The 14,239-nt window shown below is 46.4% G+C and overlaps 3 protein-coding genes across 4 annotated transcripts; 2 read left to right on the forward strand and 1 right to left on the reverse strand.

The window, feature by feature from the left end:
* Positions 1 to 723: 723 nt before the first annotated feature.
* LOC108144471 (N-alpha-acetyltransferase 35, NatC auxiliary subunit homolog) lies at positions 724 to 3,593 on the forward strand. Of its 2 annotated transcripts, none has more exons than XM_017269381.2 (6): positions 724 to 901; positions 968 to 1,343; positions 1,404 to 1,974; positions 2,041 to 2,222; positions 2,280 to 3,338; positions 3,395 to 3,593. In XM_017269381.2, the coding sequence occupies exons 1-6, from the start codon at positions 891 to 893 to the stop codon at positions 3,533 to 3,535; spliced, it is 2,340 nt and encodes a 779-aa protein (XP_017124870.1). In that variant the 5' UTR covers positions 724 to 890; the 3' UTR covers positions 3,536 to 3,593. The 2 variants fall into 2 exon arrangements, with proteins under 2 accessions (XP_017124870.1, XP_017124871.1); XM_017269382.2 differs by having other exon boundaries at positions 971 to 1,343.
* LOC108144472 (programmed cell death protein 2) lies at positions 3,580 to 4,797 on the reverse strand. The gene is made up of 3 exons (XM_017269383.1): positions 4,497 to 4,797; positions 4,352 to 4,436; positions 3,580 to 4,294 (listed from the first exon to the last, which is right to left on the reverse strand). Exons 1-3 carry the CDS (start codon positions 4,763 to 4,765, stop codon positions 3,602 to 3,604), a joined length of 1,047 nt encoding a protein of 348 aa, XP_017124872.1. The 5' UTR covers positions 4,766 to 4,797; the 3' UTR covers positions 3,580 to 3,601.
* A 626-nt stretch (positions 4,798 to 5,423) lies between these two features.
* LOC108144470 (protein tamozhennic) lies at positions 5,424 to 13,929 on the forward strand. The gene is made up of 5 exons (XM_017269378.2): positions 5,424 to 5,963; positions 9,905 to 10,066; positions 10,123 to 10,322; positions 10,387 to 11,646; positions 11,716 to 13,929. Exons 2-5 carry the CDS (start codon positions 9,943 to 9,945, stop codon positions 12,541 to 12,543), a joined length of 2,412 nt encoding a protein of 803 aa, XP_017124867.1. The 5' UTR covers positions 5,424 to 5,963; positions 9,905 to 9,942; the 3' UTR covers positions 12,544 to 13,929.
* The last annotated feature ends 310 nt before the right edge of the window (positions 13,930 to 14,239 follow it).

Here is a 14,239-nt window from a genome sequence, read left to right on the forward strand (position 1 = left end):
TGTTTTAAGTTTAATCAAGGCGAACATAAGTATGTGTGTTTTTGAAAGAAACAAGGCGTCTACTCCGACCCGGCTTTAATCAGCTGCGTTACTGTTCTGTGGGTTTTGAAAAACGCTGGCTTGCAGTCTCAGTCACTTGGTTTAGTTAATGAGCCAACCGCCAGTCCAATGAACTGCGTGGGTTATTCAGTTTTCCTGTTTATTTCCATTTTCACCTGACTCAGCATTTGAACTTTAAAAAATGTATAACGTCTCTGTGCTGTTAATGATAACAGTGCACTTTTAAATTAGCCAGGGCTGCAAGCTGCTTTACGATGTGCCGCGCAAATAAAAGACCCCAGCTTTCTAGCCCTGTTATAAAAATGGAATCTTCTTTTTTAATGAAATGTGTACTATGTATTAGCGGTATTATCTATAAAGTTATTTGCTGTGGAAGATTTCTTTGATCTTTCTTTAAATTCTATAATTGTAACGTCTTTGCGCTGTTTAAAATAACAGTATAGTGCTGCAAAATACTTTAAGACTTGGCGCGAAAAGAAAAATACCAAAATCATTTAAACTTTATTTTTTCTTTATTACTGTTGATAATATAAATCTGAGGTTTTACCATCGAATTACTTTTCTAAGCCTTAAAAAAACTTAAAAAGTTAATTAACCAAATGGAGACATATATTTGGTATACAGCTGTATGTTTGGTACGCCAAGGCATGCCTTTACGTTTGACATTTGGTCACACTAAAAGTTACATATGTTTATTCATAAAAGGGTATAACTTTTATAAATAAAAGAATATTTGTGGCGAGTCGAGCCACAGGTTAAAGACCTGTAGAGTACAGATATATAGTAGCTATAGAGATCGGACTTGGCTGGGCAGGAAACAAGCGGGCAATATGAACGGAAGGTGAGGCATGCGGCACCGGCAAATGTATCTATGGAGTAAATACATATGTATATTTGAATCCCCCAGTAGCGTTGCGGAGCCTCCGGATTTCCAGGCGGCCACTGCAGCAGCGGCGGCAGCTGCTGCCAGGGCCAGCAGCTCGGAGCAGGACGAGTGGAGCGCCAGCGAGTGCGGATTTCTCGACCCGGAGGTGCAGCGCACCATGAGGAGCGGCAGTGCCGCCGAGGACATCACCCAGTACCCGATGCACGGCTGGGTGGACGTCACCCGGGAGTTCCACGACGCCTGCGCGGAGCTGCAGCCCGGTGAACTGGCCCAGGACATGCTCTTCGGCCTGTTCGAGGCCATGTCGGCCATAGAGATCATGGACCCCAAGATGGACGTGGGCATGGGCTTCGACAAGCAGGATCTGCCGCCGCCCTCCTTCGAGGCAGCCATTGCAGTGAGATTCCCATCTATAAAACACCATCGCATCTAAGTCTAATCCATGGATTCATTACAGACCGGCGCCATCAAACTGGACGATCTCACGCCCTCCGAACTGATCGGCATCTTTGATGCCCTGTTCTCCTGCCTGGTGTCCTGGCTGGAGGGCAACTCCATGGACCAGGTGCTCTTCACCTGCCTCTACCTGCACGCTCCGTCGCAGATCAAGGATAAAGCGCTGCGCGTCTTCTGCACGGCCGTCCGCAATCTCATTGTGGTCATCAAGAACATCATTGCCGTGGCCGCCGTCAACGAGGAGGAGGACTTCCAGTTGTACGGCAACTCGGCCCTGCTGGCCGCGGAGAAGGCCCAGCCAGCCGCCGTCTACAGTTCGCTCAAGGAGGTGGAGGACCAGCTGGTGCGCAAGTGCAAGAACCTCACGACGGCCACCGAGGACTGGATGGCCGTGGTGCACCGGCTGCGCTTCATGCGCCACCTCTTCCAGGTCATCTATCACGTGGAGCAGATGGCCAGCAACGACACCGTCGACGACAAGGTGGACATCTACAAAATCCTGCTCGTGGCCTCGGAAATGCTGCCGGGCATAAGGAACACCCTGGATCGTGGCACCCAACCCGAGAAGGGCTGTAAGTTTTGCTCCTCCATAACAAGCTTCTATAACTTTATCTAACAGTATTCCACCGAATTAACAGCTGAAGCACCCAATCCCATGGGCTTTTCGCCACGCATCCACGACCGCAGCCAACCGCCTGCCTTTCCGCGCAGCATCAAGATCAGGGATCGTCCGGCCAGCTATCAGTTCCTGGAGGAGATGATTTCGCGCTTCAAGTACGCCTGCAAAGTCTCCAAGCACAAGGATTACTATTCGGCGCTGGTAGGTCTTATCTGGCACAACAATAGAAAGCTTTTAATAAACGATTCCCTTTCGTAGAACTTTTTCATCGAGTACAGCAAGAAGTCGGGCCAGTGCATCCTGTCCAGAAGCGTGCTGCAGAGCCTGTTCAGCGCCAACATGCGCATGGCACACGGAAAGCTGCCCATGAAGCAATTCCTTCGCTACTCGGTGCAGGTCTTCAACTCGCCACCCGTGCTGAATGCCAAGCATCCGGTGGCCGCCGATCCCAAGGTGCAGCAGCACCTGGAGAACTTCTTCCGCTACTGCATCAACATGAACACCTTCACCCAGTTCATCCGCATCTGCGGCTTCAATCGCGCCCGTCAACGCGACAAGCTGGCGCGCCTAATTGAGAACTTCGACACCATCCAGGTGGATGCGGCGCGGCTGGACTCGCTGATGAACCAACTGGCCGCCGAGCGGGCCATGGAGGGCAACGAACCGTGGGCCACCGCCCTGAAGCACAGCACCCACTTCTCCACGTGGGTGCTGTACAATTGCTTCCGTGCCATGCTGATCTTCCTGATGTCGGGCTTCGAGCTGGAGCTGTATGCCGTGCACGAGTTCCTTTACATCTACTGGTATCCGTACGAGTTCCTCATCGGCTTCCTGGTCTCCGCCCTGACACGCACGGAGAACATCCTGCTGGCCCAGGAGGAGTACGCCGAGCACCAGAGCAAAATCCAGTCCAGCGCCGGCGGCGGCGGTGGTGGTGGTGGTGGAGCGGCCAAGAGCCGCAAGGCGGCCAAGCCAAAGAAGAACAAGAAGCAGCAGCGACCCTACCGCGCCGAGATCGTCTTCTACCACGCCCTGCTCAGCCTCTGCGGCGGCATGTACAAGGCCATGGGCGCCCTCACCAAAGACGGCCGCGTGCGCCTGCCGCTCTCCCAGTTCGACAACGAGGAGATCCGCTACAATCGTCGCTTCCTGCCCTTCGCCACGCTCACTAGTCCGCCGCCCGTCTCGTACGCGGAGTTCAAGAACATCCGGGAGCACACGATGCGATACAGCGTCGAGGATCTCTACACCCATGCGGCCAAGCACTTTGACCAGGCACGCAATGTCCTCGAAAGTATTCAGAATCCCGACCAGGAGGTGGCTTAACTAAGCACATGATGTAATGATTAGCTACTAAAGTGCCTTTCTTTCAGATGCTGGATCTGCTGCAAATAGCGCGGACCAACTTTGTGGTGATGAATGTGCTGGCCCGCGGCCACCAGAAGGAAGTGAAGCGCCAGCCCGAGTTTGACTTCTCCAAGCACAGCTACTTCCCCATCATCAAGCTGAAGTAGAGACGCTTGCGTGTTCGTGTGTTCCGTAATTGACAAGAATAAAATTGATGTGTATGCATTTTAATGTCAACTCTGCTCCACCTCCGCCACAATGTCCTGCTTGATGAGCACCTCCTCCGCGTAGCCCTCGATGGGACAGCTCTTGGCGCAGGTGTAGACCGCCAGAACGCCCCAGTCGAGGCTGTCGTCTTCGAGCAGCGTCAGCGTTTGCGGCATGATCTGGAACTCAAACTGGCGGGCTCCTCCGCAATGGCCGCAATTGGGCAGCTCCTTCAGCTGATCCTCCACCGTCTGGGCGGTGTTGGCGATCCACAGGGGCTGGCCACCGCGCTTGTAGCGCACAATCTGATCGGGCTCCGCTGCCGTTTGCTTTTTGAACTGACCGAAGGTCTTGTCGTCGGCGCTTGCCGTGTTTCCAAAGTATTTGTCCATCTCAGCCTCGGAGACGTTGCTCAGATCGCCCGTCTGTCCACTGGCCTCCAGTTCGTGGAACTCGGCCAAGCGAGTCTCATCGTCTTTGTCATCCTCACCAGATTCCATGGGATTGCTGTCCATGACAATCTCGAATTCCGGGAAAACGATTTGGCTTAGAGGTGTGGGAGTAGAGCCAACCGATGCTCCGCAGTGTGGCTTGTGCTGTGGCCAGTGCATCCGCTGGTGCTCCGCGGAGCAGTAGTGGATGGCCTTGCATTTGCTGCAGGCGTGTGGAGCGTGGCAACCGCAGGCGGCACACAGTTTCTTCAGGCAGGCGATGGCAGGCTGAAAAGCAGGGATTGAGGTTAGTTGAAGCTTTGACAATGTAACTGCTGTTCCTACCAAAGGATCTCCCACGTCGCTCGGCTCCTCCTCCGAAAAGAACTTGTTTTTCTGCGGCAACTGCGACCTCAGCACTGTGAAATTACTGAAAAAGAGGGTATAAATTAAGAGGGCCTAATCAATCACAAGAGCTGGACAGAATTACTCTGCACTCTGGGCCACCTGGCAGTCGGGATTCCTGCAGAGGAACACATAGATCGAGCGGTGAAAGTTAAACTCATCCTCGAAGGGAGCGTAGAGTTGGGCCAGGAAGGATTTGGGTGCCTGGCACTTGCTGCACTGCAGCTGCGATGTGGCCGGCAGATGCTCCAGTTCCAGCCAGGCGGGCTGCCCACCCAGCTTGCTGGGAAAGTATCGGTTACTCAGCCAAGCGGCGTCGTCGCTTTTTTCCGCGAATCCCAAATCAATTTCCATTTCTTATAAACTCGTGTTCGGTGTGACCGCATCTGAACCGCCATAAAAGGACACGTTAAATAAAAATATACTAAAATAAATATACCTACCTATGTTGGTATATTTAGTATTGGTACTAATTTACTTTTTAGTATCGTGGCGCACATCCAGTGATTTGTTCAAGTGTTATTTAAATTTTGATAAAAATATTTACTAATATTAAATTTGTATATGATAATAAAAAATATAATTGTTACAGTCGCACTAATCTTTAATCTTTTAAAAGCTTCACAATAAAAAATATATCATTCAATCATATTTTTATAAATGTATGTTATAAGGGAAAGTATCATGTATGTATTGGTATGGCATGGTATTTTTCGAAAACGTTTTTTGTCGCCATTTACTAGAAATTTATCCACAACCACCACAGAACACTTAATTATATATTTTCGTGCTTTAAATGTACAAAAATTTCTTGCCCGCAGTTTTGTTCAAAGTTCGAAATTCAAAATCGATTTTGTAGCGGCAATGTTGAATTGTTGTTTTCTTAACATTCCTATGTTATTGGACAGCGCTGCGGCAGAGTAGAGATGTGAAACCATCGATTTCGCCCCGCCAAACATCGATAAGTCCGATGTTTTGAAAACATCGATGAAATCGATGTTGACATCGATGTTTCTCCACCACTATCAAAAGTTCTCCGAGCTGATTTAACTGATTTAATTTCTGTTTTATTTACCATTGTGATAAACGCGTGTGAAAAAACAAAGACTTTCCAATTAACTGCGGGCACATCCGATGCCCGTGCGAAAGTGCGAGTAACGAAAAACGAGCGGAAAAACGAGTTTTGATTTGATTTTGTATTTGATTGTGAAAGCGCAGCAAGATTTGTCAACGCAAACAAGCAAGAAGCAGAGCTCACGGAATAGCGTAATATTTGTTAGTAATAATAGCATCAAAAACAACAACATCGCGGAAGCAGAATCCGACTTATCTCGCTGCCCGTTTCCGTCGGAGGGCTAAAAATAAAACCACCCACGCTCCCCCGCCCACAAGCCACCAAATCGCCAACCCCAACACCCCGCCCACAAGCCACCCACACCCACGCACAAATTTGGAGAGGTGAACTTGTGTTGACTTTTCCAGCACGCGGACTTTTCCGGAGGAAAATGCAAAAATGAGAGTTCGAGCAACCAGCAGACAACTGGGAATTTGCGTAAGTTTAAAGCGGATACTTCCTGGTTTTGGATTACAGGGTATCAGTGCGTTGCTTTGTGAGTGAGTGAGCCAAAAAGGTTCACTACATAAACCACTTTGCTCGGTTATTCTATAAAGAAGTGAGCAAATAAACAATTAAGCAAGTGAACAAAGTTACAAGTGAACCAGTGAACAACAAGGCTAATTTAAAGAAAGCACAGAAAGAAAGATTTCATTTAAATTTAAAAGAAAATTATATATAACATATGTATATATTATGTATATACAAGTATATAAATAAAATAACAATAAATGGATAAAAAATGAAGACTATTAAACATGATAATATTAAAAGTATAGGAAGGAAGGCTAAGCAGCCTGTTTTTCTTACTAATTTTAGGCCATCAGACCATTCTACTTCAACAAGTGTAGAATTCCTCTCGATTCAACATTTTATAGACCTTTTTAAATACACCTTCTGGGGGGATACGTTTCTGGTTCATTATACCATGTGATGGGTATTTTCACTTCGAAACCCCAAATTAAAATTTTTGCTTGCCTTCTGCCTGCCAAAGAGCCGGGTGAGCTTTTATTTGCTAAATTTAGTGCCGCCTTGCTGAAAATAAGAATGGGAGCACCCTGCCATCGGTTGCCGGTAGGCAGACACATACATATGTATATAGTATAATCGCCCATAATGGCCAGTATATATAGCGTATCGCTGGCCAGGGCAGATGACTCGGCCAGCTGAAACTGTTGCATGGATGGTTTATCCTGTCCTCTTGGCCAATCGATACTTTCAGAGCAGAGCAAAGCAAAGCAGAGCTGAGCAGAGCAGAGCCTCAGTGCAAACTTTGGACTCCTGCCTAAATCAATAAACGCCTCAAATCCCTGCCATATTGCCATATTGCGTCCATTGTAATGTCAGCACACATTCTCGGCCCAATCCAAAGGCATTTACACTCGGCTGCAGGCATTTATGAGTCCACTCTGCGGAATCGTCTGACAGGAGCGGCAATAAATATTGAAAATTCAATTACCCGTCATCCAGCCAGTCGAAAAACCCATCAAATTATTATAACGTGAGTGCGAACATGTTTGTGCATCGCTCTCAGTTACTTAATGTAAATAAATAAACACATCTTCTGACCACATTTTTACTCTGTTCAGTTTTGTTGGCCAGAGTCGTATTACTTTACCTTGCATGCAGGCTATTGATTTTAATTCGCCTTGTAATCATCTTCCTTCATTTGGTCACTTAAATTAAGTTTTCCCCATGAAAGCGAGTACTTTCTTTGGCCCCGCTTTTCCTTTTCCCCCTGCTTTTTCTAAAGGAACAAATTGCTTGAGAATGTTAAATGAAATGCATTTCCTGGGGCTGCTTATCAAATGCATGTATGCTCAATTTATTCGGAGTAGGTTTGAATTTTTAGGGGAACAACGCTACATCATTGTTCTGTCTTTTAGGAAGTTCAAGCGTTACCATTTAAATAGACATCCATAAATATTGCAAGAGTACATATGTACGTGTTCTTTATTTTATTTGAAACTAGCTTTGCGTTTTAGTTTCTAGCAAAATATAAATATAAGCCTTTGATTGTTCTGACTTTAAAGGTATTCTAAAGATATCCTAGTGTTCTTTCAACTTTACGAATTTTAGCCTTAGCTACTTTTCAGACTCTTGTCAGTTAATCAATCGTTTAAATTAAATCAAGAACATTGCATTTACATAAGTGAAATTAAATTATAAAGCAGTAACAGTTTCGGCCTTTAATACAAATCTTAGCTTATACAGACGATAACATAACCGGAAAGTCAACTTTTGTGTGCGATTTAGATTAATATAAGAGCAACTTGTTTTCTTTTGTATATTTTATTAAGAACTAACTCTTATCTCACAACACTTTTGCTGAATTCGCATTCTGTTCCCCTTTCTCGCCCATTCACACCCTGATTTATTCGATTCTCTTTGCTTCCTTTTCGCTATTTACTCAGTTGCAATTACACTTGTTTTTTTCACGCTCGCTTTTCGTCTCATTCGCATTCTGATTGGAGCGCCAACCGCCAAGTGAGTCACTGCCCAAGGTTATTCAACGTAGCTCTCTTTTCCCCAAGTTGCCCAAGTTCTCCATTTCTCCCCACTGACTGTAAACATACAAGTATATCGCAAGCTAAAGGCCAACGCACGATCTTTGGCTCACACGATAGCCGATATCAAGTGGCTTGGCTCTCTTTGCTAAAGTTTTAAATGCGGAGCGATAAAGCCCAATCGATGTCATTGTGAGGCTTCTGGCGTTGCAATTCTGCATTTGTGGGCTTTCTTTGGGGCTACAGAGAGTAGGTAATACTTTATTCTAAGGGCAATCAAAAGTTAACCGTATTCACATCCCAGATAAGCTGCTAATTAAGGCTAAACATGTAGTATTTGGTGCGAGTTTAAATATCTATCATACAATTAACACATATGTATATGTAATTTTAAGCTAGCAGAAGCTATAGCTTTCTTTCCTCATTAGAGTTTAGCCAGTATTTATTTTTGATAATTACGACAAATGGTAGATCAGGGCCTATTTTGACTTTATCAATCCTTGGCTTTTGAAGCACTTGTGACTAAATGATAAAATACAATCTTAAAGGTACATTTCGTAGATCTATGCACATACACATTTTTATTTAAAAATAGTGAAATTATCAAAACTGTCAATTAGAAGCGATTAGCGTCGACATTTCATCACATTTTGTCTTAATTCGAACTGCCATAATTCGAATTCTGTAAATCGAATTAAAATTTCATATAAAATGTTCGTAAACTTTTTTTGTATGTATGCATGTATGTATATAAAAAAGCTTGTTGCATTTTATAAATTGTTTTGCTAAAAAGTGGGATTTTTTTTTTAAGATTTACCACGAATTCTTGTGAATTTGTCTGTTCCAAGAATTCATCCCAAATGTTATTCTACAGTGAGCAAAAGAAGTTTAGGTACACTTTGCGTTGAAATTTTATACAAAATGTTCGTAACCTTTTTTGCCCACTGTATGTCAAGTGTTTCAGAAAGAGAAGTTTAAATGTATAAATGTATTGTGAAAAAAAATATGTATCTTGAAGATTAGATAAGCTTTAAGGCGATATAAAATATTGTACACCATGGCTTGTATATTGTCAAATGAATTTAAGAAGTTTACATATTTTAAAATTGCCCTACATATATTTTTTATTTTTTCTAAAATATTTGACTTAATAAAAATACAGTATAATGCCAAAAGCTTTTAGCTTTTAGATACATACATATGTACTTATTCATTGGTTATTTAAACCCTGCATAAAATTATAATTTTTCAAAAGGAAATTTAAATTAAGCTTTTCTTTTGGCAATGAATATTAAAAAAGAGCAGTTAATATAAGTAGCTCGGTGTATTATTCATATATGTAACTTGAAAAGAAATCCCCGAATGAGTCAGCTTCGCACCGCTATGGAACAATTTGTTGCATATTATTGTTCTTAGTAAAGTAAACTTAATCACAGGTGAACGTTCCGGTGGGCTTATTGTTGTCAACTGTTTCTGTTACTGGTTAGACTCTATTCTGGCTGGAAGGAAATTGATAAGCACTTCGGGAGTGCCACTATCGATGACGGGCCCATTGTTTGCTCATATCTGGCCAGCTATTATTGTTACTCCACTCGAATAGTTGCTAGCGAAGCACAGTTATTTATTTAGCTATTTATTTATTTGGTGCAAGTTTCGATTGCTGCGTGCGTCATGCTGGCGGGGCAAAAAGGAGATGTGGCTCTGGTGATTCATGCCAGACAAGTGCATCCTCATGCTCATGCTCATGCTCATGCTCTTGGTAGAAAATCAATACGGATAGCAAGGGCTCAAGGCTCAAGGCTGAAGGCTGAAGGCTGAAGGCTCTCGAGATGTTTGCCGTAGTGGTGTAACCTTGCTGTTTTGTTTTCGCAGAAGCCGGAGGCGCCTTGAATGAGAGTCCTTAGCCCGACATGTCAGATTTCGTGCCGCGCGACCTCCTCCCCGAACTGTGGGCGGAGATACTCCGGTGCCACTGGAATTTCCTCGAAACGGAGGAGAGCATACAGAAGCTCGAGGAGCGCAAGAAGCTAGAGGGTAAGTGTGCCCTCCAATCTGTTGTCTGGGCAGAGCTAATCACTCCCGATTCGCAGGCTGCCTGAAGGAATTCCTCTGCGTGGTGCAGCACGATCGCAAGTTCTTCCTGCCGGAGACAGGGCATGTCCTGCGGCGATCCGTGCGCGATCTGCCCGACTTTTCGGCCCAGAACGCCATCGTGGCCTTCGAGAAGATCAGCCAGTATGCCAACAACCTGTTCACGAAACCCTGGCGCAAGGAATATCGCACACTCAAGGTGGCTACCGCCGAATCGAAATGATCTACGTGCCTGACTTACTCAGAAAACTATCTTTTTGCAGACCTATTCGGGTTGCTTCCAGCACGACATCCAATCCCGCCTGCTGGACGCCGAGCAGCTCTTCCTGGCCATGGGCTATCGCAGGCTCTCCGAGGACACCTTTGTCCTGGAGGGGCCCATCTGTCCCGATCAGGTGACGAATGTTTCGCGCGACGCCATGGCCGCCTATGTGGAGTGCCAGATCATGAAGCACATCTATGCCGGGGTGACGGCAGCGGGCTACAGCTGCAGTTGGAAGGATATACTGCAGTATCGCGAGCGCCTCGTCGCCGGCACCACGCGCACCATCAAGGAGATGGTCAGCCACCTGAGTGAGAAGCGGATGCGCAAGGAGCAGCCGCCGGTGCAGGAGAACACGTACAGCAATGTGGCGCCATCCGGCTGTGTCCTGCATGGCTCCAGCCTTGCCCACCATCCCGGCAGCTCCGGCAGTTGTGCCCTGCATCCGAATGGCCTGAACGAGGTGGCCAAGTATATGCCGCCGTATCCGGCGCCACCGCTGCAGCAGCCGTCGCCGCATCTTCCCGGTCCGCTGATGACGCACTCGCGCAGCTTGGAGCACTACCAGGAGCCGCATGCCCATCTGCCGCACCGCCACTCATTCGACCAGCAGCTTCAGTTCCAGCAGCAGCAGCAGTGTCAACTGCCCCACCTCTACGAGGCGCCGTACGACTGCCTGGATGGCCTGAGTCTGGGTAGCAGTGCCTCCTACGCGGCCGTTGCGGGGGCCTACAATGCGCCGGGAAATCGCTATCCGCTGCCGTACAATATCTCCAGCCAGCTGAATGCACCGTATGCCTCGCCACCAGCCGACGTCTACGGCGGTGGGGAGCAGTCCCATATGTACGCCACGCTGGGGAAGACGGGACCAGCGCACAGTTGCGACTACCACCGGCGGCAGCCGAGCAGTTCGGCAGCTGCCGCCGCTTTGGCGGCCATGCAGCATCGCCAGAGCACGTATCCGCCGGACCACCATCTCATCGACTTTGACGAACGGGCGCAACTCACCCAACACGACTTCGGCACGCACGACTACGAGCCGCAGTACGCCAGTCTGCGCGGGCATCCGGCCGCCATGTATGCCACCTACGGAGGCTACGATCTGCCCACCACGTTGCCCACCACGTTGCCGCCGCCGTCGACGGCCCAGGACATGTACATCTACGCGCGTCCGGTGCCCAAGAGCAGCCGCATGCGGGCGTTGGCCGAGGCGGGTGGCATCAATCCGACTGACAAGCATCCGCGATCGGCGGACAAACAGGTGGGTTTCATATTGGGTTGCTTATTATTAGTTGCATTTGTTATTAAAACCAACCCCTGTTTCGAACAGAACACCATGGACAATAATCGCAAGATGCACAAGGAATTGAAGGAGCGGGCTAGTCGAACGGCTCCGGCGAAGAGGTGCGGCAACGAACGTGATATACCCACCACCATTTCCGACATCAACAGCTACGACTCGGCCAGCCTGGATGGCTTTGTGACCCTGGACAGCGCCTCGCCGCCCCTGATGATGCCCAAGGTGCAGGAGGGCGTGGGCAGCTTTGAGTCCTGGAACTATGTGTTCAAGAACCTCGAACGCACCGGCTACACCAAGGACTTGGGCGATCGCGAGGACCTGCTCGTGCAGAGCCTTGACCTGGACTCGCTGGCCATAACGAATGGGGCCGCAGTGGCTGCTCCGCCGGAAAAGCGACGCGAGGCGGCGAAACCAACGAACGGCGAGAAGGCACGCACGCTGGAGAAGAAGACGGGAACGACGACGCGACGCGAGGCCAAGACGGTGCTGGCTCCGGCGCCTAGTCCGCTGCCCAACAGCAGCAGTGCCGGCGTGAAGAAGGTCAAGTCCGCACTGAAGACGGCCGTGGTGGACGGCCATCGGGGAACTGGATCGCGGCAGCGGTCGGGAGCTGTGCCCAAGCAACCGCCGGCCGTGTCGCCGCAACTGATTGTGACCAGCCCGAACGAGTGGAGCTGCAGCTTCTGCACGTTCCTCAATCCGGACACCAAGCGCATCTGCGAGATGTGCTGCCGCAGCAAGGACTTCAATCTGGAGGCCGCTACGGCGGCATCCTCATCGGCGGCGGCGGCGGCAGCTGCAGCGGCTGCAGCGGCGGCGGCGTCCAGCGTGTCGCATGCATCCTCGACCTGCGTTTAGGAGGATCTCGATCGCGATCTCGATCTCGATCCCGATCCGATCCGATCCGATCCGATCCTCGCCCCGTTAGTGATACAAAACAGTGTATAGCTTGATATATATATTTTTATACAACCAATTGTGTAAGCCTGTGCGCGTGTCTCCAAGATCTAGTCTCTAGTCTCGTGGTCGTCGTACGATGGCAGGCAACCCTTTGTTATCCGAATGCATGTATGCAACATAGATCAAAGCGGATCCTGCTGCAGATGAGGGATATGTCTGCAGCCTGTACATACGAAGTATTCTATTTAGTTACCCCTACATGTAAACACACGCTTTAATTAGTTTTAGATTGTTTCCCCATTGTTAAGGGCGCTTCTGTTTCAAATTACGTGCCTCCCTGTGTAAGTCATCTACATATATATACATACATATATATATATATATATATACAACACATATAGACATTTATATATATTTGTACGTGTGCATGCGTCGCGCGAAAAGCGAGAGCGAGAGAAAGAGAGAGAGAGAGAGAGAGAGTGAAATTTGAACTTGGAAATTTTCTAGGAAATCAACTGATAATTATATACCTTATACTAATAGTTGCATTCACAATACGTATTTCCGACAGCAAATCAGCATCAGCAGATCAGCAGAGTACATAGAAGTTCTTGGCGAATCCAAGCGTATATACCGAAACTTGCATAGATAATACACCTATAGCCGTAACATAAGCGATTTCAATTCGAAAAAAGATGAACCGAGCTAAGCATAAAGCAAAACGCAAAACAAAACATAAATAAATCGAACAGAACTGGTACGGGTTGTAAACTTAAAATTTTTGATTCAAATTTTACCAGAAAGGAGTCAGTCGCAGGACTCACTCAGTGGATGACCACTGTGCATGGACAGCAGAAGAGTAAACCACAATTTGTAAAGCGAACTTGTCATACCAAACCACCCACCCACCCAAGCTACTTGTGCACTGTGTCCCAAAGCTAATTTATTTGTTAAAATGTTACTATTGATTACCTGTTGAATAGCATCCCGGTAGCATCGAAAAGCACTCGAGATATTTTTATAAAGAAGCGAAACCACGTACCTACTGATCTATGTTAAATAGTTTATTACACATAATTATTTTCGTACCTATGTTAGCGTTTTGACTCCCACATGCTTATCTGCATATGTATATGCCATTCTGGAAAGCAAAACGAAAAAGGAAAAGATCTTAACCGAAAAATAATCGAAATTAAACTTCATTAAAGCCATTTAGGCGCAACCTTCGCTCAAACCTTTTTACTACATAACTTTGCATACTATTACCGAATGAATTTAGTGGCAGCTCTTCCTAAAAAAACCTTTAACGACAAAAAAAAAAACAATAAATACAATTTTGACAAATCTAAGACTTGTTTAAATGGGGGACTTTCATTTCACAAACCAATCTTCATTTACTTTTACCAAGTTCCATGTTTATTAAAAGTTGTATTTAAAAAAAAATTTTGATTTTGGGAAAAAAATATTAATTTTTAGAATAATATTTGATTTTGCTAACCAATTTTTATTTAATTTTAGCTAGGACCGTGTTTATTAAAAGTTTTATTTTAAATTCAGAAGATAACGATTAATTTGTGATATTTTTATAATTAAAAAAAATTGTTTTTTATTCTTTTAGAAAAAAAAATTATGTTAATTTTCTTTTTTTTTTGTT

Source organism: Drosophila elegans, unplaced genomic scaffold (genome assembly GCF_018152505.1).
Source record: "Drosophila elegans isolate 14027-0461.03 unplaced genomic scaffold, ASM1815250v1 contig_183, whole genome shotgun sequence".
NCBI lineage: Eukaryota > Metazoa > Arthropoda > Insecta > Diptera > Drosophilidae > Drosophila > Drosophila elegans.